Here is a 21816-nt window from a genome sequence, read left to right as displayed (position 1 = left end):
AAGGTAGCCAGTAATGGGGAATGTACCGTGACTAGAATGATACGTAGTAGGCGAAACATGATATTAATGTGGACTTAAAAAAAAAAAATGAGTAGCTGTCAAGTCGATTCTGACTCATGGCAACCCCATGTGTTTCAGAGTAGAAGTGTGTTCCATAGGGTTTTCAGTGGCTGTAAGGCAGTGCAAAGGTTATGCATTCAGCTGCTAAGTGAAAGATTGTCAGTTGGACCCCTACCCAGCTGCTCTGTGGGAGAGAGACCTGTTAAGATCACAGCCTAGAAAACCCTGTGGGGCAGTTGTGCTCTGTCATGTGGGGTAGCTATGAGTCTGAATCGCCTCTATGGCACTCAGTAACCACAACAACAATCTTTCAGACTTGGATTCCCTGGACTTTCATTCCAGGCACCTCTGGGTGGATATGAACCGCCCGCCTAATGTGGATTAAATAGTTTTTAAAATACCATGAAGTGTGGCAAAACTTATGGTCAACTTTTTGATTTCAAGACTTTTCTAAACAAGCATTTATTGAGCAGTCTAATAGCTTGTATACTTTATTTATTCATCACAACTTGTTGCACTCTTATTACTCCCTTTTTCAGTTGATCTGAGTCTTGGAGAGGTCAATAACATGCTCAAGTTAACTCCACTAGTAAATACCAGGCCTGGTTTCAAAGCCCTGTTTGTCTGAATCCAAAGCCTTTGCTCTCAACCCCCACACTATCCTTAATTACAAAACAGAGGCAGAACCCTGTAGTGGTCATTTGCTTTAGAATTGTACCCTCTTAAACCTGATTTTTCCCTCATTTCCCTTCCAGACTACATCAGGAGAAGATGTTCGTGACTTTGCCAAGGTATTAAAAAACAAATTTCGAACCAAAAGGTATTTTGCGAAGCATCCCCGAATGGGCTACCTGCCAGTGCAGACTGTCTTAGAGGGGGACAACATGGAAACGTGAGTAGTAGCAAAAGCAAAACAGACTCTCCTTTGATGTATACTTGAACTCCTCCCAGCTGAGTACCCCCTTCACTCCCAGATGCAAACAGTCTCTTTCTTTCTTTCGAATTACATGAGCCGAAAGAAAAACAAGCTGATGTTCAATCGCCATTTTCCCATGCCACTTGAAAATTAACTTTTCCAAAAGTTAAAGTTTATTTCACAGGGAGGAAAAAAAAAAAGCCACGTCACAGCAACTAATGCCCTGATAAGGCTTTTAAGAAATGTGGGACTGTTTACAAATGAGTGATTCCAAGATTCCATTTTGATTTTTCTCCCTCACAGATCAGTAGACGTGTGTCTTTTTGTATCTGGTTGTGTGGTCATATCTAGTCACATTTTTTTTTCCAGTAAGTTGTGACGATCCTCAGGATCAACCTAATGAGGTTTTCTTTCACCTCCTTTTAAAGCTTCCCCTCCTTTTTCCAAAACTAATGGCAATCACACAACTGTTTTTCTTTTTATTTCCTTTTCACTTTTGTTTGGCTATTGCTTTCCATGGTTCATACTTAATTGGTTGGATTTTATTTATTTTGACCTCTCAGTAATTTTTTGGCGGCTGAGTTTTCCTGTGTCTCTCTTCACCACCTCATTTTTTGTTTTGCAGTCCTGTTACTCTGATCAACTTCTGGCCGGTAGATTCTGCGTGAGTACTTTTGCTGAAGGGTGCTGCTACCACCAACACATTTGCTCGCTTCAATTTTTTTTTTTTCTGCTTGTTGGTTTTGTCTTCAGAACATATTAATTTCTTTCCCTTCGTTTCAGTTTTTTTTTTTTTTCTTCCCTTGATAAGACTCTGAGAGTGTCATCTACCAGAGCTCAGGCAAATCAGGGGGGGATTTTCAGGTCGGCTGCCTGGTGAAATGCTAACTAGCAGAAATCCTTACCTGAGTTCAAATGAAAATCAAAAAAGTTATTGGGTTTTAGGTTGTATGCCTGGGAGACACGTTTATGTATTTCTTTAACTGTAAGCAGGAAAGAGGCTCCTGATTACATAACAACATTCTGTAGCCATATATCTTGAGATTAAATGTTTTAGGATCTTCAAGAGGATGATGGTTTATTCTTTAGGGCCTGTTATAAGTGGACTATTTAAAATCAGTGGAATTTGCATTATAGTATGATGTTGAGTTTGGTTGACTAATTTCAGTGAGGCCTGTGGACTTTTTATCAGGCTATGCTATGCTGTTGACTAATCTTTATATACATGGGTTTCTAAATTTGAAACTAAACCGCTCTGCTGTCCTCTCCAAACTAAATACTCAAACTCATAAATAGCTATACATTTATCCTGGGAGGAAAGTGTACTATAGTCTTTGTTATTACTACTGGTGTGTATTAGTAATAAGAATATTAGCTACCAGCAGGTAATTGATTTATCTCAGAGTTTATAATGTTAGAAGACTCTCTTTGGGGCCTGCGATTTGTATATTAGCAAACAAAGCATGCATGTTTTAAAATTATATTGTCTGGTGTTTCTCTAAGAAATTTTTGGGTATTTCAGTATAAACTTTTAAAAAATATTTATGTAAAGTCAGATGGATCTATTAAGTAGAAGGGAAAATATCCTATTTGGAAGACTGGCTTATGTAAGGATTCACTTTTATTTTAATTTAATTTTAATTGAGTCTTTTTTATTGTTCCACTATGTAAATTTATTTAAACTAGATTTTTTTTAATCCTGTAGTGATAAATGCAGTCTATTAATTGAGGTTTATCTTAAGTCATTATTGGCCTAAAGGAAGTGAAAGGCTTCCCTTTCTTTTTTCAAAAACTGCATTTTTGTGTCCCTGAAATCTAAGGAATGGTAGTGATAAGCAGTGAACTATATGATTTCTTTAAACAACTTGGGGAGTTATTTAGACTCAGTTATGTTCCTTGCCTGTTGGTAATTGTTTACCCTAACCCAGGTAGTCTATTTGTTTCTAACAGTTAGAACCTTTCATAAATTAGAAATGTTGAAAATTGGTATACTGAAATCCTCAGTCAGAATAAGTTCTAAGCTATCAAGACATCCAAGAGACAAATACACTAAAGAACAATTCTTAAAAATACAGGGTTAGAAGTAGCACAAAAATAATAAGCAAAGAATAATAGTTTCTCAAAAAGAAGGAAGAAAAGAACATGTTTATTTTACATATATGTTAAAGAGAAAAAAATCATGACAGTCATTTTAAAGTTAAGTAACTTCTTTTAAGTAGAGGATGGTTGTCCTTAAACTTGGAAGCCTTTAAGATTAATAACATCCTTTATTGAAACATCTTCTCTAACAACTGAAACAGACCACCATTTTGCCTTTTTCTGGAAATTTTGCTGGATTATTCAGAAATAATGAGAAGTTCTAATTTTGAGGGAGTAACAAACTCAGCAGACTAAGTCCATGTTTTCTTTAATACCAGTAGTGTTATTAAAGTCTTTACTCATAGAGTGGTAGATAATGTATACAATATATTATAAAGCAATCCTATTCAGGCAGAAGAACCAGATCCTAAGGTATTTTATTTTGCAATAATTCTATCCGATGCCAAATCCTGTGACGATGACAACATTTAATCCATTTAATATGGATCACAGAATCTGAAAGTTTCTTGAGATACAGATATTTTGCATTTCCTTAGATAAACTCTTATTTGCCTGTAACTACTTGTCATATTACTTGAAACTAAATCTAACATAAAAAGCTTTGTTTGCACATAGGTCAGGCAGTCAAACAGTATTCTTTGAACTAGTCTGTTTCGAATTCTGAATGAATGAAACTTAGTACTGAAGTTTTCACAAAAGAGAAAATGGTGGGCGGTGGAGGGGGAGTAGAATTGGCCCGGTGGTCATTAACCTTAATAGGAAGTAATCCTTCTGGGTATATCATTTTGTATTTAAGAAGGGGCAAGGAGGAACAGTGTTTTTTACCTTGCCTTGGGAAAGTGTTTTAGAAAGCTTTGCATGTAGTTTTGTTTCTAGGCTAAGTAGTTTTGTACTTTTACTAATTCTTGGTTTTTACATAATTCTTCTCTGACTGCTACTCCCTTCAGGCTCATTTTCTGGTTTAATAAGTGCCTCCTTTAGAGTATAGTCTTTTAGATTTCTGGTTATTATGAGTTCTTGTGCTTATGCATGCTGCGATAGGTGCTATGTGCGTTAATAAAAAAATAACATGGATTATCCTCAAGGGTAAGAATTAAAGCTCTATATAAGATTTTCCTAAAGTGTTTCGGATTTATATGTCCGCTTTTCTTGGTGTAGTTATGCTCCAAAATCTCAGGTTTTCTTTCTTTTATACGCTTTTAGGGTAGCAACTATTATAAGGGAAAACACTACTAACATATTTTCGTTTATAGGCTTTTAGCTTATAAAATATATATAATTGAAAGACTATGGTCTGTTCCAGAAGAAAGGGCTGAGAAGCCAAATAATCCAAGTAATAAATTATCTTGACCTGAAGTAAAGCTTTCAAAACAAACTTTAGCATTTTTCTAATAACACTCTCCTGGGTTTTAGGAAATTAGCAGATTAGCTCTTCAAAACTGTAGTGAAGATTCACATGGATAACTTTGGATTTGCCTATGAAATTGGGTAGTCATTGTTTTGTTTTCTCATGACAACTTAAACGTCCTTGTAATTCATTCCAAATTTCATTATGGTACCACTTGACCTAGCAGACACTGGTTTTCATAAATAAGAGTTTTCTCTCTCAGGGAAGATGGCCAGGTCCCTAGTTATCTGCTGTAGTGTGTTGTAATCATCTTATGATAGTGTATCTTCATTAAGAAATATGAATTTCTAGTACATTTTCTATTTAAGCCTGGCTAAAAATACCTGCATTTTTCCCTTTTTTATGTAAGAAGAAAATAAACATATTCTTCTCAGTGTCATGACCAATTCCTTGAACGCTCTTTGGACATTGGGTTAAACCAGAGTCCTCAATGAATAGATTCCTGTTGACTTTTGGATCCATGCCTTTACCTAAGGGTGTTCTGTGTCAGGAGAAAAACAGAAGAGACCTTTTGTTCTATTCCAATTAAAACAAAAAGCGCAAGCTCAATATGGTTTCCCAAACAGATAGATTTTTTTCCTAAATTTCATCCAGAAGATAATATAAAAACTTCAAGGATAATTAACATCAGATTTGAAAGGTTGAAAAAAGTATTAACACTACCAAAATTCTAGCCAATGGAGCAAAAAAAAAAAAAAAGTAGGGATTTATACCCATAAAGCACGTAGTCTATTTGTGCTAATTTTCTAATACATAGCCTCCCTAATGAGAAATACCTTAGATATAGTTGACATTCTATTAATTTAACCATTCTTTTTTTAAAATATCACAATATAACCTCTAGAGTAATTCTGTTTTATTCTATGAAGTAGTAGTATGGCCCTACTGCTAAACTGGTAGATTTATTCCTTCTTTACAAAATTGCACAGACCAAGCCATCTTGATTCATATAATCTTAAGAAGTCGTGGACTGTAGTGGCCTCTCAAGAACTAAAATTATTGACTATGTCCTAGGCGAACGTATAGTTTCCATTCAGTAAGAAGGTGGCTAATTAATAAATGGCACAGGTATATAAACTGTTAAAAAATTTAAACCACACAGTGTTAACTTCAGAACTATAGGATACAAGAAATTACAAGGGAGGAGAACAAAGTGCTACCTAGGGAGTCTCTCCCCTAACCTTTTCTATAGTCAAAACTTTCTTTATGGCTTTTGAGAAAAGCCGTAAGTATAAGAAGTCACCTCTCAAACCTGGATTTAAAATACTGGGTGATATCTAAGATACAGGAAAAACTAACTGTGTACATTATCCATAGGATTAGAATAAAAGCATTCTAGGCCATGTATATAACAAAACTGGTGGTTTTTTTTTTTCTCTCTCTCCATTAATGGATGGTATCTATGACTAATCACATTTTCTGCCTTATAGGCCTGCCTCGTCCCCTCAGCTTTCACACGATGATACTCATTCACGCATTGAACATTATGCTAGCAGGTATGAGACTAGTTGAATGCCAGGCAAATATTGATTGAAATAACTAACCAAGGAAAGCTAACCTATAATCATTTTAAACAAATCTTTTCTTTCTTCCCCAATCTTGTCTGATTTTTACTAATCAACTGGCCCTCTAACGTGCATGCCATCCCATTGCATGCTGTTTTTGGATACCAACAAGAGACTCAGTCCAGAACAACCTTTCCTAACCCTGGCCTTTAAGCATTTCTAGTAGCCTTGTTATGTTTTGTATACTGAGCACGTTTAATAAATTGACTTAGAAATCTCATAACCTTCTTAGAAAACTATTAGACCAGACATTAATATGTGAAGAGATGATACTATATTATGCGGACAGTATGAAAGCATCGGCTTTCCATTTGTGTGTTTATTTTATATGATGTGCTATAAAGAAGAGAATAATTTTCCAAATACTTGGAACTTTCTGTCCTGCTTTCTTTGCATTTGAGATATATTTTTTTAACCTAAAAATGGAATTACTAATGGTATAATATCTTATGTTTGTTAAATAAATCTGTAAGAGTTTGGTTAACTTTTTTTTTCTTGGTAAAAAGACTGTTGTTTTCTGAGGTGAAGTTTTTTAAAGGTAAAAATTGGTGGCAGAATGATAAGCGAGCTTACTGTGAATCCATCTTTTATCAACATTCTAACTACTGAGCATTTTTATCAACATGGATAGCGTTAAATAGCTATGTAAGTCTGTCATCAGTGGAAAGCATTCATCATCTTTCAAGACAAAGGACAGTGCCAGGCAAGGAGTGCATGTGTTGTTAGGAAGCTTTTGTAGGTAAACAAAGGCCCGTTCTCAGTGAAAGGAAGATCTATCTGTGAAAAAATAAAATACAACTTCCCTTAGAATCTATAGCGTCAGTGTAAAGCTGCTAAGTAGCTCTGGTCTACCACACACTTCCTGAAATGGTTAGGCCAACACACACATCCTTTAGTTTGAAGGATTCCTTTCTCCTCTTGACGTGATTTATCCTTTAGCTTTCAGGAATGTTCGATTAGGTCTTGAATAGATTCTAAGAAGTCACATAAGTTTTAATGAGCTTTTACGTTTTTTATCAGGCTAGCAGAAATGGAAAACAGCAATGGATCTTATCTAAATGATAGCATCTCTCCTAATGAGAGCATGTAAGTATCCCATCTCTTTTTACAAAATGTTCCTGACGATGAAATTGCTTTGAGGGATTTAGAGGTAGGGTAGAGCAGGATATAGGAATTAGCAGTGGATTCACTTGATCTTTCTCAGAGCGATTCCTTTGCTTTCTTTTCTTTAACTCTTTACAACCTGGCACGGAATGAGCTCATCCAAATTCTGGCATTACTAGTGTTCTGGAGTAGCAAAAATAATTTGCCTTATTAAAACTGACTTAAAACCCATATTATCACAAAGTACAGAGCCCCAAATACTTAAATTACATTAAGTGCTTGTTTTTTGACCAAACCTACCAGATATATAACGGGATTGAGTATTGTTTTTAAAGTTAACGCCTAAGTAGAATTCTCTCCACTCATGGGAGTGGAAATGTAATCTTAGTGTAGTTGCATTGCTCTTCCAATATGGTAGGTTAGTTGGGCACTTCAGAGATCCATCTTAGTCAATTTCTGTGATTTAGCATCTTCAGGAGGTAAATAAAAAGGCGATCTTGTGAAGGATTTCAGAGGAGAGACGATAGATTCAGGTCACAGTTTGTCAGTGGGATGATAAGCCAGTCCTGTCAAACTTTAAGAAAGGCGATAGAGTGGTGTTAAAAGTGGCAGAGAACACAGCTATGGCAGAGACACAGAGGCCTCATTATAGAGTAGGGGAGTATTGCCATGAACCAAGGAAACACTGACCAGAGCCTGAGATGAAGGGAGCAAACTAAGAAGCCAATATGAAGGGAAAGTAAGAATGGACCAACTAAATAGATAATTTAGAAGAAATCTAGTCAAAGTATAATGGTGTTTTTAGTTTGGTAAGTTATGGATGTCTTACCACTTTGTCATTAAAAAAACAAAAAACCATTGCCTTCCGACTCACAGCAACCCTATAGGACAAAGTAGAACTGCCCCCATAGAGTTTCCAAGGAGTGCCTGGTGGATTCGAACTGTTGACCTTTTGGTTAACAGCCATAGCACTTAACCACTATGCCACCAGGGTTTCCCCACTTTGTCATAGAGAATCTAAATCTAGGCAAAGGAAGAATATAGTACATTTATCATACATAGTTGGTATGGCAACCCAAAGTCACACTCAGATAAGAGAAGGACCTTCATAAGGATTGAGCTGACAGGAAATGGTATCAAAGAGGCATTTATATATAACTAGTTACTGAAGACATGAGGATAAATCATCTCATCTGGCACATAAATGCAATCAAGGTAATAAAGAATCAAGTCAACATTCAGTCATTTTTATATGACTTAGCAAAACAAAACAACCTTTTCCCAAACATATCTGCTGCATTCTCTTTCTTAGCTGTGGGAAAAAGTATTAATGCTATTGATAAATAAAATGCTTTGACAGGAAAATATGTAGCTGAAAAATCAACCAAATGTAAATGACTTGAATGATTTGCGTCTTTGGGTCCCTGATTTTGAAATTAGAAGCCCTAGCGCATTCAGACTAATTCAGGTGGTATCTATATAACAATAGCTGCCAATCCTTGACTGCCTAAGAGAACAATAAGAGCAGTTTAATTACAGCTGTGTACTATAATTAAACAGCAGAAATTCTAGCAATAAAATTTCAGAATTTGAGTAGAGAAATTAAATAGGTGGCATAACTAATTTTGTTTTATTTTTAAAAAAGAAGTTTAGCTTCAGCTCATTCTGAGGACATAGACTCGAATTTGGATGGTAAATCATGATTTTTTTTAGAGGCAGTGGAGGAGTGAGGAAAGTGCTTTGGTAGATCAGTTGACTTCATGTAAATGTTTGTTTTTAAAACCCAGTAATTATTTTTAGTCAACTTTTTGTTTCTTAACTACTTATATAACTTGATGGACCAAAATAATTTAAATCAGGATGCTTTTAGCCCAAAGGTTTTTTTTTTTTTTTTTTGGTTCAATTTAGAATACATGGAGATGAGAAAAGGAAATTAAGTGGGTGTGGGGAGGGAAGTATTATAATATTATCTTAATGATATTTAACCAGAGCCAAAGACTTTTAGCCTTCCATTAAGAACAGGATGAAGTTCTTATACCTTGGAGGTAAGCAGGCTTTTCAGGAGCTTGGAAAAATACATTTAGAAAATATTTTTCCCGTGTATCGGAGAATTCCTATTTTCCAAGAAAAATTACAGCTGCTTTCCAAAATATAATCATTTTGCCCTTTTCCCCCAAAAACGCATCCTTATGAGTAGGGTCTGAAGGCTGAGTTGTTTGGTCTTCTTTTTAACCAGTCATCTTTTTTCTTCTATTTTTTTTTCTTTGTTTGCTTTTCTATCTAGACAATAATTGGATGAAACAGTCATTTAGCTACAGTTTAATTATTGTTACCTTCCTGGCACTATGACTTTTAAAAGTTAAAACTGGCTTACTGAAGCAAAACTTTTTCATTATATTACCTTCCACTTAAAAAAGAAAATAGTATTTTAAGGGCTGCAGTTTTTTCCCAGTCAATATCAGCAATAGCGTGGGTTAGTGGATGGATTATCTTGACACGCTTGATAGCAAAAGCATTGCACAGCTGTTATTGTGTCTTTTAATATTTATTAACTATTGATTAAACTGTCAACATAGAGGTCCAGCATTTCTGTAATTCTGCCTTTCATTTACCCATGTAAATAGGCCAAGCAAATTCAATGGAAAATTTGAGCAAGAAACACTTGGAATTGTCACCAATAGGGTGGTAGACCACGACCATAACAGTATCAAAATATCTTTAGAAGGAGGAAGAAGGGTCTAATTAATTGTTAAGAGCAAATCAATGTCTTTATTTTTAAAAACACACCCACGTCCCTGACCTCCAAAGCAAAGTAAGGGGGGGGAAAAACCAAAACCTTTGATTTTATTTTCCAGAGATGATGAACATTTGTTAATCCAGCATTACTGCCAAAGTTTGAACCAGGACTCCCCCCTGAGCCAGCCACGTAGTCCTGCCCAGATCTTGATTTCCTTAGAGAGTGAGGAAAGAGGGGAGCTAGAGAGAATCCTAGCAGATCTTGAGGAAGAAAACAGGTGAGTTTTCTTTCTAGCTTTGTCATTGGTATGCAGAGTGCATACGCTTGCACACATAGAAAAGTGCCAGGCATCTTCACTTAGTCATGTTATGTCTAATTGTTTTCTAAAATAATCTGTTTAGCTCCGTTTATAGATTCACTTTTCTTTTTGTTTTCGGAAAGAAGAAAATGAATGGAGTAGTATAATTAAGAACGCATATTCTAGGTGTGAAAGCAACCAATACTGCCGGTGGTATCTGATTCGTTGCATGTGTTTTAGAGGTTTTGATTTCATATTTGAGAATAGAGTTTAAGAAAAACACAGGTCATTTAATTTGATGATGCTATGATTTATATATGTGTTTGGCCATGTTATCTACCTCAAAGCATTTAAGAAAGTAGGTTCATTGGCTCGGTCGTATTTAGGAACACATTATTTCATCTTATTTTTCACCATCAAATGCAGAAATCACTACTTATGCTCACTATCATAGCAGATTAGTGAGACAATTCTAGTTGTCAAGCAGCATCTGCAAAAGATAATGGTAGAAGAAGTAAAAGGCTAAAGAAAATTCACAATTACTGAAGACAGGACAAAGATGTAAAAACCTGAGATATTGTGTGGTGTCAGGATAATAAAAATCATAGGACTTTTACCTTTTTTTTCTTTTCTTTATGTATATATTTAGAACAAATCTCATTACACGGGTCATTTGTTTAATTTTTTGAATATATAATGAAATGATGTGACTCAAATAGGACTTTCACTTTTGTATTACATTTATTATGTCACAGGCCCCTTGGTTAAGAAAGCTTTTTACAAATGATCATTTCTACCTCACAGTGTGCCTTCTTCAGACAGATGCCACCAGGCGAGTCTTTAAAGGAGCAGTTGCTTCAATTTGTGGGACTTGAGTATTTTCATCTCTTTGGTTTAGCCCAAGGCACCAAAACCTCTCTTTCTTAATCTAGGCAACACAGGATGTCTGCGGCCAGTGCCCTCAGGGAGTATGTCACCTCAGGATGAAAAAGCACACTGCCATTCATCCATTGTTTTCTGCTGCCACTACCTGCTCCTAGTCCTCGATACCTCTGACGTAGATTATCGCCATAGCTCCTTATCTGGTTGGCTTCCCTTTAGTCTTCTTTCCCATCCCGCCAATAAACCCTCAGTACTGACTCTAGTTGCGTATCTTTCCAGAACCAAGACCCATCATGGCATTCTTCCTTCATTTGATTTCTGCATCTGCAAAAAGAATCCAGCTTCTCAGCTAGGTGTTCAAAAGAGCCTTAACACAATTTTCTCTTGTCTTGCTGTTTCGACTCATCTTCTTCTGTACTCCCTGTGTTCCAAACATGTTGTTGTAGCTAGTATGTTCTAATACATCCTACTTTCATCCACTTTCTGGGCCAAGCTCAAGCTTGTGCCTTGGCCTAACTGCTAACCCCCAACCTCCTCTGCCATACCTGACAAAGGAGTCCTGCCCATCCTCCATGGCCCTGCTCCAAATAACCTCCCCCACAGAACCCTCCTAGGTCCGCAGTTGGAAGCAATCAGTCTTTTCTGTATAGTCCTACAATACTTGGACCTTTCTCAGAGAACTCTTTGACAGTTGGCCTTTTTATTGGTTATTACCAATGCTTCCCTGTCACTAGATGGTGAGAGCACTGTGTCTTAATCATCTTCATGTCCACTGTAGTAACCTATCACAGTGTGAATGTTTAGTGGGTACTCAGGAAACGTTTGGTGAAGACTTAAGGTAAGAATACAGTAAAGATATCATATAAGTACCATCCAGGAGGGAATATTGAACATTCTGTTGGGTTTAATTTTTTTTTTTAAATGTCTGGCCTTATTTATAAGACTGTTTGGCAATGAAGATCATGGTTGATAAAACATTTCCATCCACTTAACTGGAAATCAGCATTAGTAGTTATTTATGCTAAATCTTCAATTATTGTAGTGGTCAGAATCAAATAAGAAGAAAAAGTTGGGACTGACATTGTAAATAGAAACAGATGTTATTTAGGAGTAAAAATGTTTTTGGAGTATTTTGTAGCGTTTTTGCCATTTTGTCAATATATCTTTTCAGCTTATTGGTCAAGAGTTCTGCCTTGTGTGTTGTTAGTACACTCTCCCTCTACACCATGGCAACCAGGCCAAAGAGTACTGTTAACTATCCTTTATATATCATTTTGTCATTTTCAGAGCACTTCGATGTCTTTTAGGTCATTTAATCTTCCTAAAAGGAGCCCTGTTGGTGCAATGGCTAAGCTCTCAGCTGCTAACTGAAAGGTCAGCAGTTTGAACCCACCAGCCGCTCCATGGGAGAAAGATGTGGCAGTCTGCTTCCATAAAGATTACAGCCTTAGGAACCCTATGGGGCAGTTCTACTGTATCCTGTTGGGTCCCTATGAGTCAGAATCAACTCTTTGGCCATGGGTTTGGAATCTTACTAAAAGCTCCACAAAAAAGATCTCTCTATAGATGAGGAAACTCAGGTTCATAGAGGTTCAAATGGCTTGCCCCAGATTTCACAGTCAGCCAGTGGCAGAACCAAGTTTAAATCCAAGTTTTCTAACTCAAAATAGAAACTCCACATTGGACCAGAGAATGATGAAGAGTCGTTCTATGTAAATGTCATTTACATAGACTCTTGGTACATTCCCGGAAATGCATCTTACTGGAGGAAATGGTTTTAAGGAATACATGTCCCTGAATAAGCCATTTTATCTACTTGTGGTACAGTGATATCCATATTACCATAAAAGATATCCAAGGCTATTCCCCAAGAATGGGATGTTTTGTTTTCTGAAAGAAAGAAAAAAATACTCCAGGGCTGCTGACAGCTCCAAAACGAGGAATCTAGAGTTGATCCCAGTCTTCTTGTGTGTTATTTTGACCTTTTGTCACATTTTCGCCTCCTACCAAATTGCAGAAAAATGTCGCTACAGAACTTCCCTCCTGAAAACAGCCTGTCTAATTCCCTTTGCTCTGTCCCCTCCTGTTTTCTTGACTTTCCACGCAAGCAGCTTCAGGGCCATGTATTTGTCTTCATGACCCTTGAATTCGATATGGTGGCATAGTGGTTAAGAGCTATGGCTGCAAACCAAAAGGTCGACAGGGTAGTGCAAATTCACCAGGAGCTCCTTGAAACCCTGTGGGGCAGTTCTACTCTGTCCTATAGGGTCTATAGGGTCACTATGAGTTGTACTGGACTTGACAGCAATGCGTTTAACAGGTTAAGGAGCCTTTAATCTGCTATTTCCTGTCTTTCTCCTGAGATAACCCCAGAAGTCATTACATGTCCCCCTCTTCTGTCTGCCAAGCTGGCTGTATTTCCTCCGAATCAAAATTGGGCTATGTGGTCTGACAGATACGAGCGTACTTTTGGATAAAATGGGAAAGGATATTTAAAATTGAGATTGTCCAAAGTCTTCAGATGTTTATTTACAATATCTATATGTATGTTTTATGTTTCTTTATTCTGTAACTGTGACTTACCTCTAAATGACAGTTAACATGACAGAAGCTTGGATACCCCCTACTTGTGGCTCAATATGTTATTGAATTTTGTCAACTATTCTTATTTCCACATCTCCTTGGAAAACAAAGAAGGAATAATATAGATGTATCTCAGAGATGTCTTATTCTCTGTCTTTAGAATTCCATTTCCCCCCGTTGTTGTACCTATATAGCATTCAATAAATATTTATTGGATAATTAACAAGGAAATGAATTCAAACAAAACTGAATTAAACTGTGGCCCAAATGCATACCTTTTTTGTCTAAAAATTTTTTAAACCCAATTTCATAAGGAAAAACCTTTTGAATGCTTTTCTTCTGCTCACTTTTCAAATACTTCCATTTTTCAGACTTCCTTCATTAACACCAGGCATTGCTTTGTCATAAAGTTAGAATGTTAAAAGCCCGTTTTCCAAATCCCAGGCCCTGTATGTCTCCCCCTTTGATATGCCTGTTGTCCATCCTTTGATTCTTGGTTTATGTCACAACGATAAGGCTAAAGTGCCAGGCAAAAACTAAACCTGACTCAAAATTGCCCTGATGGTGTCTCTCATAAATTTGGGCAAATAGTAGCATTAGTGAGATACATAGTCCTTAATGTTTCAATACTGCATGCTGCCTCTCCCTCACTGCCAAGGTTATTGGGATCTACCTTTATTTGGTGAAAGCCGAGTGGATGTTGAGACTTTTCCCATCGTGTATTTTTTATCGTTGCAAACTCATACAGAGACTTGATGTGCTTTTGTTGTATTTTTTCCGGCGTAGATTAGAACTTGCTATCTTCTGACTTAAATCTTTAGTGTCCAAATCCCAACATATTCTTCTCTACACTAAGTGAACTAAGACTTGCCCTGAAATTCAAGGTATGATCTTGGTAATGAAAAGGTAGCCTTTATGAGAGACAAAGATGTGTTCTCATTCTGCCACCTGCATACAAATTGATTAGATTGTTCATAAACCTAAAAGGAGGGTAAAAGTCTAACGTGATTCATTCTGAAGTTAACCAAAGTGAACTAAAGTTGATAATAGTTGTTATATGAAAACAGGGACCTCTGTGGGTTCTTAGAAACTACTCAGTTCCTTTCATATGTCTTGTTGGGCTACCAGACATTATGTAGCTTAAATTTAAGTTTTCCCTGCTCCTTTTCATCCATCCAATGGTTACGTAAGATTATTAATGTTATACTCAAAGAAATTCTAGATCAATTACTTATATCACTGAATTAAATTAGCTGGACATCACAGTCCTGTTGCTTTACCTTGTAAATGATGTGTTGGCTTCAGGCCTTGGTCTAATATTTGATTTCCATAGCCTCAGGAGGACATGTTTATTCAGTGCTCCTACATTAGGTCTTTGTGTAAGCCTCAAATGATGGTGAGAAGGTAGCTAAGATGAAGGGAAACTGAAGGGGGGCAGGAGTGGGCATTCTGAGCAGAGGGAGGAGCATAAACGAAGGTGTCAGGGTGAGGAATAGCAGAGTATGCTTGGGAAACTGCAAAGAGTTGTGTTACTTTTGTCACAAGGTGAGGAATGGAAGGCAGTGAGGTTAGACAGGTCGCCAAAGGCCTGGTCTGGAAGGGCTTGGTGCCATGGTGAAGAGTTCATTCCTCCTCACCTAGTGTTAGGGAGCTACTCAAGGATGTAAGCCAGGGGTGATGCTCTGTGGTGGGTGATGTGTGTGGAGAACAATACTGGAAGAAGGAAATCAAATTAGGAGGTAACACTGAAATCCAGGAAGAAGATGATTAGGGTCTAAAGTAAAGTAATAGAGAAAAGGAAGATGAATTGGTTTGAGTGATATTTCAGGAGAGGGGTAGGACTGTTTGATTTGGAGTAGGGTGGATATGGTGAGGGAGAGGATGATTCCCAGGTCTGATTGGGTGCACGGCAAGATGATGGTTTGCAGCTGGGACTGACAATTCAGGAGGGGTAGCAGCACATCCATTCTTTAATTCAGCAGTACTTATGGAGGCCCTTAAGGGTCAAGTAACTGGAAGATGATGAATAATGGGGCATGAGAGAGGTTGAGTTTGAGGTCCTGGTGAGACACTTACGTGTAAATGTCAGTGAGAAATAGAACTTTAAAGCTTTCAGGAAAGGTGTGGGCTAGAGATACTAGATTTGTGAGTCATTAGTTCACAGGTAATCCTCACAATTGTTGTTATGCTTGAGCTCGTTGTTGCAGTCACTGTGTCAGTCCACCTCATTGAGGGTCTTCCTCTTTCCCACTGACCCTGTACTTTGCCAAGCATGATGTCCTTCTCCAGGGACTGATCCCTCCTGACAACATGTCCAAAGTATGTAAGATGCAGTCTCGCCATCCTTGCTTTCAAGGAGCATTCTGGTTGCACTTGTTCCAAGACAGATTTGTTTGTTCTTTTGGCACTCCATGGTATATTCAATATTCTTCGCCAACACCACAATTCGAAGGCGTCAATTCTTCTTCCATCTTCCTTATTCATTGTCCAGCTTTCACATGCATATGATGCGATTGAAAATACCATGGCTCCGGTCAGGCCCACCTTAGTCTTCAAGGTGATATCTTTGCTTTTCAACACTTTAAAGAGTTCCTTTGCAGCAGATCTACCCAATGCAATGTGGCGTTTGATTTCTTGACCATTGCTTCCATGAGTGTTGATTGTGGATCCAAGTAAAACGAAATCCTTGGTAACTTCAATCTTTTCTCTGCTTTTGAATAAGTAATGCATGCATATTATACAAAACCCAAAGCGTTCAAAAAACTATATAAAGAAAAGTGAGTCTTTCCCCAAACTTGTCTCCTGGCTGTGGTGTTCCCAGCTCTACAGGCAAGCACCATTATTGGTTTATGGTGTATTCTTAACATATGCAAATATTTATATATTTACATACGCAAATATCTACAAATATATTTGTGATTGTTGGAATTATTTTATACAAATAGTTGTGTAGTGTTCACTGTCTTGTTCTCTTTTTATTTAAAAATCATAATTTCTTTCCACATGCTGGAGGAATATGCCAGAAGAAAAGGGGAGGAGCGCATAGGAATGATTGGTAGGAGCATTTTCCCAGAGGAGATGGAAGGGAGAGGGATCAAGGGCACAGCAGGAGGTATAGCCCTGAAAGGGAGAAGGACCACCTCTGAAGGCAATGAAAGTGTGGTAGGTGGGAACTTATGGTAAGGAGGCGGGTGGGGAGGATGTTGGAATGAATTCTAAAACATCCAGTAGACATCATTGGAATTTAGTAGACACCAATTTCCACAGCTGTTCTACCAGCTTTGTTTTTTTGTTTTGTTTTGTTTTTTATGTTGAGTGAGGAAAAGATTATGACATGAAAAAATTAATGAAACGAAGCCTTCATGTCACTTGGCAACAAGGGCCCCAAAAGTCACTTGGCAACATGGGCCCCAAAACGAAGAGCTGCAGAACTTTTTTTTTTTTGGATAAAGGGAAATAGTTTACCACATATGGCAGACAGTCAAGGTCTTTTATAACAAGGATGAAGAGAAGCTGAAGGGCATGTACACAGCCTTTAAAAATCTGAGAGTCTGTAAAGTTTCACTTAAAGCACAATAAAAAAATAAAATAAAAATCTGAGAGTCAAGTCAACTGCCTCAGCCCTACTCAGGCAGGGAGGACAGGTACATGGGGTGGGGAGGTTGCTGTGATTCAAAGGCTCAGTTTCTAACTGACAAGCCCAATAACTAAATTTCTTTTGGCTTACTCAGAGTTAATTAAGTCTAAGAGGACTGATTTCATGCTATCCAGTTCATGGGAATGAATGAATAACCTAGAAAAAGTATTTATTTCTCCCTTTATCCTGATGAGCTCTCTTTTTAACTGCCTTGTTGTAGTAAATGTATTAAGGTTGTCTTAAACCTTTCTGGAGAACAGTGTAGGGTTTAACTACAAATAGTAAATCTCTTAAAATGGAGAATATATGGATTTTAGAGACTAGAATTGTCACTCCATTCCAGGGCCCCATATGTCTTAGAATTGGATATTCTGGAAATCAGAATAAAAATCAAATTGTTGTCTGGTGAGCTTAGAATCTCCACATAGAAAATGGGATGGTTGTGAGGACTGCTTCTTTCGTACTACAGAAAAACTGAAGTACCCTCTGGTGAATAAAATAGTCACGTCTTACAGGTACAACTGGAGAAAAGCTGACATTCTTATAATCCATTGTCCATGGAGACCCTCTTTCTCCCTTTGGTGTTTCATTACTAGGACAGTAGGATTGATTGTGGTCATAGCTTTCTTTAGTTACATCCCAGGCCTGAGGATGTAATTCCATTCCATTCACCAGATAGTTACTGAATGCTTAATGTGTTTTTTTTTTTAATTTTTTTTGAGCTTCAAGTGAACATTTACAAATCAAGTCAAACTGTCACATATAAGTTTATATACACCTTACTCCATACTCCCACTTGCTTTCCCCCTAATGAGTCAGCCCTTACCAGTCTCTCCTTTCGTGACAATTTTGCCAGCTTCCAACCCTCTCTACCCTCCCATCCCCCCTCCAGACAGGAGATGCCAACACAGTCTCAAGTGTCCACCTGATACAAATAGCTCACTCTTCATTAGCATCTCTCTCCTACCCACTGTCCAGTCCCATTCATGTCTGATGAGTTGTCTTTGGGAATGGTTCCTGTCCTGGGCCAACAGAAGGTCTGGGGACCATGACCGCCGGGATTCCTCTAGTCTCAGTCAGACCATTAAGTCTGGTCTTTTTATGAGAATTTGGGGTCTGCATCCCACTGATCTCCTGCTCCCTCAGGGGTTCTCTATTGTGCTCCCTGTGAGGGCAGTCATCGATTGTGGCCGGGCACCAACTAGTTCTGGTCTCAGGATGATGTAAGTCTCTGGTTCATGTGGCCCTTTCTGTCTCTTGGGCTCATAGTTATTGTGTGACCTTGGTGTTCTTCATTCTGCTTTGCTCCAGGTGGGTTGAGACCAATTGATGCATCTTAGATGGCCGCTTGTTAGCATTTAAGACCCCAGACGCCACATTTCAAAGTGGGATGCAGAATGTTTTCATAATAGAATTATTTTGCCAATTGACTTAGAAGTCCCCTTAAACCATGGTCTCCAAACCCCCGCCCTTGCTCCGCTGACCTTCGAAGCATTCATTTTATCCCGGAAACTTCTTTGCTTTTGGTCCAGTCCAGTTGAGCTGACCTTCCATGTATTGAGTATTGTCCTTCCCTTCACCTAAAGTAGTTCTTATCTACTAACTAATCAATAAATAACCCTCTCCCACCCTCCCTCCCTCCCCTCCTTTTAACCACAAAAGTATGTGTTCTTCTCAGTTTATACTATTTCTCAAGATCTTATAATAGTGGTCTTATACAATATTTGTCCTTTTGCCTCTGACTGATTTCGCTCAGCATATTAATGTGTTTTTAAAGCTTTTGGGACAGGGACCACAAAGATGAATAAACCTTGGTTCTTGCCCTCATGGAGCTCACAATAGAAAAAAAAAGACATGAAAATATAAACAACTAATTATAACTAATTACAGTTAATTAGTTATAATGATAACTAATGTAACAAATGCTGAGGAGGCACAGAGGTGAATGTTCATTCTGTCTGAGTGATTGGAGAGACCTTCACAAAAGGAGCTGAAGATTAAAGACTGAATAGGAGTTTTCTAGGCTGAGAGACAGGGAAAAGTGGAGTTTGCCAGACTGATGGAGCAGTGAGTAAAGTTGTGTGGCCAGATCATGGAATGAGGAGAATACGTGTAGCGTCTGGAATGGTAGCTTGAGACCACTGTTTGAAAGGCTTTACATGTCATACTAAGGAGTCTGGACTTTTTCCTGCAGGCAGTTAAACAATGAAGGTTTTTTGAGCAGGGGGAGATTGAGAAAAATAATTGTAAGGAGGAAGCTGAAGCCATGGAGACTGGTAAAAGGATAGTGGAGCACTCCATTGACAGATAGCCAGGTTCTGAATTAAGGCTTTCTTAGGGGAATGAAGAAGTGATGGAGAAACTGGAAGGTCACTGAAGGAATGAGGCCTGGGAAGAAGGGAGAGGGAAGGATTGGATGATATGGGAAATTTTTGAATTGAAGAACTGGGAAATGATGATTAAAGAAACAAACAAAGATCAACATAGTGTACTCAGGAAAAGGTACTGATTTGGAAAGGGTCAGTAAATGGAGAGAAAGAACGACATATAGAGCATACTTAGTTCTATTTGCCCAAAGACATTCAGGTAGAAATTTCCTATACTTATTTTATATATTCAATTTCCAAAAAGGATTTGAAAGAAAGAAAAAAAAAAAAGCCATAGCAATAAGATTCCCACAGTATAAATGATACATCAGTTAACATGGTAGAGATTGGCATAGTTAATATGACCAAGCTTCCAATTTGGTCAAGCTTCCTTGCCGTCAGGGGGTAAGACGAAACGTATTAACTCTCTCTAATGTTGAATGAAAGAAGCATGCAACTTTCTAAGGAAGCATCACAGTTTTTCTGGCTCTGTATCATAATAATAACAACAACAAAAATAATAGCTGTCAATGGAGTGCTTGATACGGACCAGAACTGTTCTGAGTACATGTAAGAGCTTATTTAATCCTTATAACAACCCTATGAAGGAAAGGCTGTTTCCTGAATGAGAATTCTGTGGCACAGAGTATGAGGAACCCTTGATAGAGCTACCATGGCATGGGGCCTGCGTTCAAACTAAGGCAGCCCTGAACTCTTAACCACTGTCACATTTGATATATGATCTATTGACTAGTGTCCTTATCAACATTTTTATAACAAAGATCAAAGGAAATTTTATGTGGCTGTTTCTAATGGCCTTTGATAATTGTGGAAAGCTTAACATTAAAAAAAAAACAAAACATTAAAGACCAAAGAAATTTTGACAGTTCTCCATGGGTAAAGGTCAGTGTTACCCAAAATGTGTTCTGCAGAATACCGCTGAGATACTCAAAGAAAAATGATTGCAAGAACAGATAAGCTTTGGAATTACTCCCTGTTGGAAAGTCAGAATTGCATTAGCATTTACATTGAGGAGTCTAAAAGTAAAGAACCCTGATTAGCTTTGTTTAACCCAATGTTGCTCACACTTACGTGACCTCAAGCCCAATTGTAATGTTCTATGGAACAGACTTAGGTGAAGACGTTCAACACCATACTAATGTGCACACATGCATTCCAGGGGCAAAGCAATCCAGATACAAAATTTAGGGTACCTGGAAGAATGGATGGATGGCATGTCCCTCAGACATTCTTAACATATCTTTTTTTAGTTAGAACAATGACAGCAGGATAGCCTTAAATTTAAGATTATACCCTCTAAGGGCCTGGAGATTGGCCTTCTATTATGCCGACTTACATCAAGTTAATAAACTTTGAAAACCAGGCAAGTAGATAGCACAATTGACTTTCTGCTATAGTGGTTGACAAGCCTAGCCCTTGTCTTTCCGGGGACATCAGAGGAAGTAGCTAGAAGAAAAAAAAGGTGCTTGCAAATAAAGCCTGGGTTTTTTATTACAAAGTAACTTTTGATTTGCTCTAGTAGTTAAGCAATTGTCCTATAGAACCCAGAGGCCAGAAGGATTTGGTCTGGAAAATTCAGAGGTGAGTATTAAATCATCTCCCATGCCTATGGAAAATTATTTGTATTCTTTTTATGGAGTAGCTCATTGAGCAACCTGGCTTTCCAACCAAACTACTAACAGAAATTCCTACCAATAACTTGACAAAATTAACTTTCTATGCGGAGTGCTTAATTGTTAATCAGGTGAATTTTGGAAGATATCTACCAAAGGCAGCCATTTTTACTTCTTATCTTTCTAAGCAGTTAGATGCAAAAGCTAATTGTTCCTTGAGGCCAGTCCTGAATTGTGATGCAAAAATGCATCACCCACACATGAGAAGCTACTTCTCTCTCTTTATCTTACAGCAGGAGTACAGGTGTGACATTTCATCTCAAAGCAAGATTAGGTATAAATTTAAAAAATAGATAGCTAATATATGGTCCTGTGTAATGCTACTTGACGAAGCCGCTCCCTTTTCTGGCACTGAAATTTTAAAGAATTTAGGAAGTTCCAGTTCCCAGAGCCCATGGCTCATGGAGACATTTCGGTCACTGTTGGAAAGACATGTCTGGAGTTTAGAAGAGAGGTTCAGATTGAG

At 37.8% G+C, this 21816-nt stretch overlaps 1 protein-coding gene across 5 annotated transcripts in view; it reads left to right on the top strand.

The window, feature by feature from the left end:
- Positions 1-21816, top strand: part of DMD (dystrophin) — a 1889362-nt gene that overhangs the window by 1828468 nt on the left and 39078 nt on the right. For 3 of the 5 annotated variants that reach the window (XM_010599731.3, XM_003420179.4, XM_023539126.2), the window contains 5 exons: positions 816-952; positions 1602-1640; positions 5915-5980; positions 7070-7135; positions 10009-10167. In XM_010599731.3, coding sequence (XP_010598033.2) covers positions 816-952; positions 1602-1640; positions 5915-5980; positions 7070-7135; positions 10009-10167 — 467 coding nt within the window. The remainder of the gene's footprint in view (positions 1-815; positions 953-1601; positions 1641-5914; positions 5981-7069; positions 7136-10008; positions 10168-21816) is intronic. The other 2 variants (XM_003420180.4, XM_023539127.2) reach the window with 1 other exon arrangement.

This window comes from Loxodonta africana, chromosome X (assembly GCF_030014295.1).
Source record: "Loxodonta africana isolate mLoxAfr1 chromosome X, mLoxAfr1.hap2, whole genome shotgun sequence".
Lineage (NCBI taxonomy): Eukaryota > Metazoa > Chordata > Mammalia > Proboscidea > Elephantidae > Loxodonta > Loxodonta africana.
This window is presented reverse-complemented; position numbering and strand designations above follow the sequence as displayed.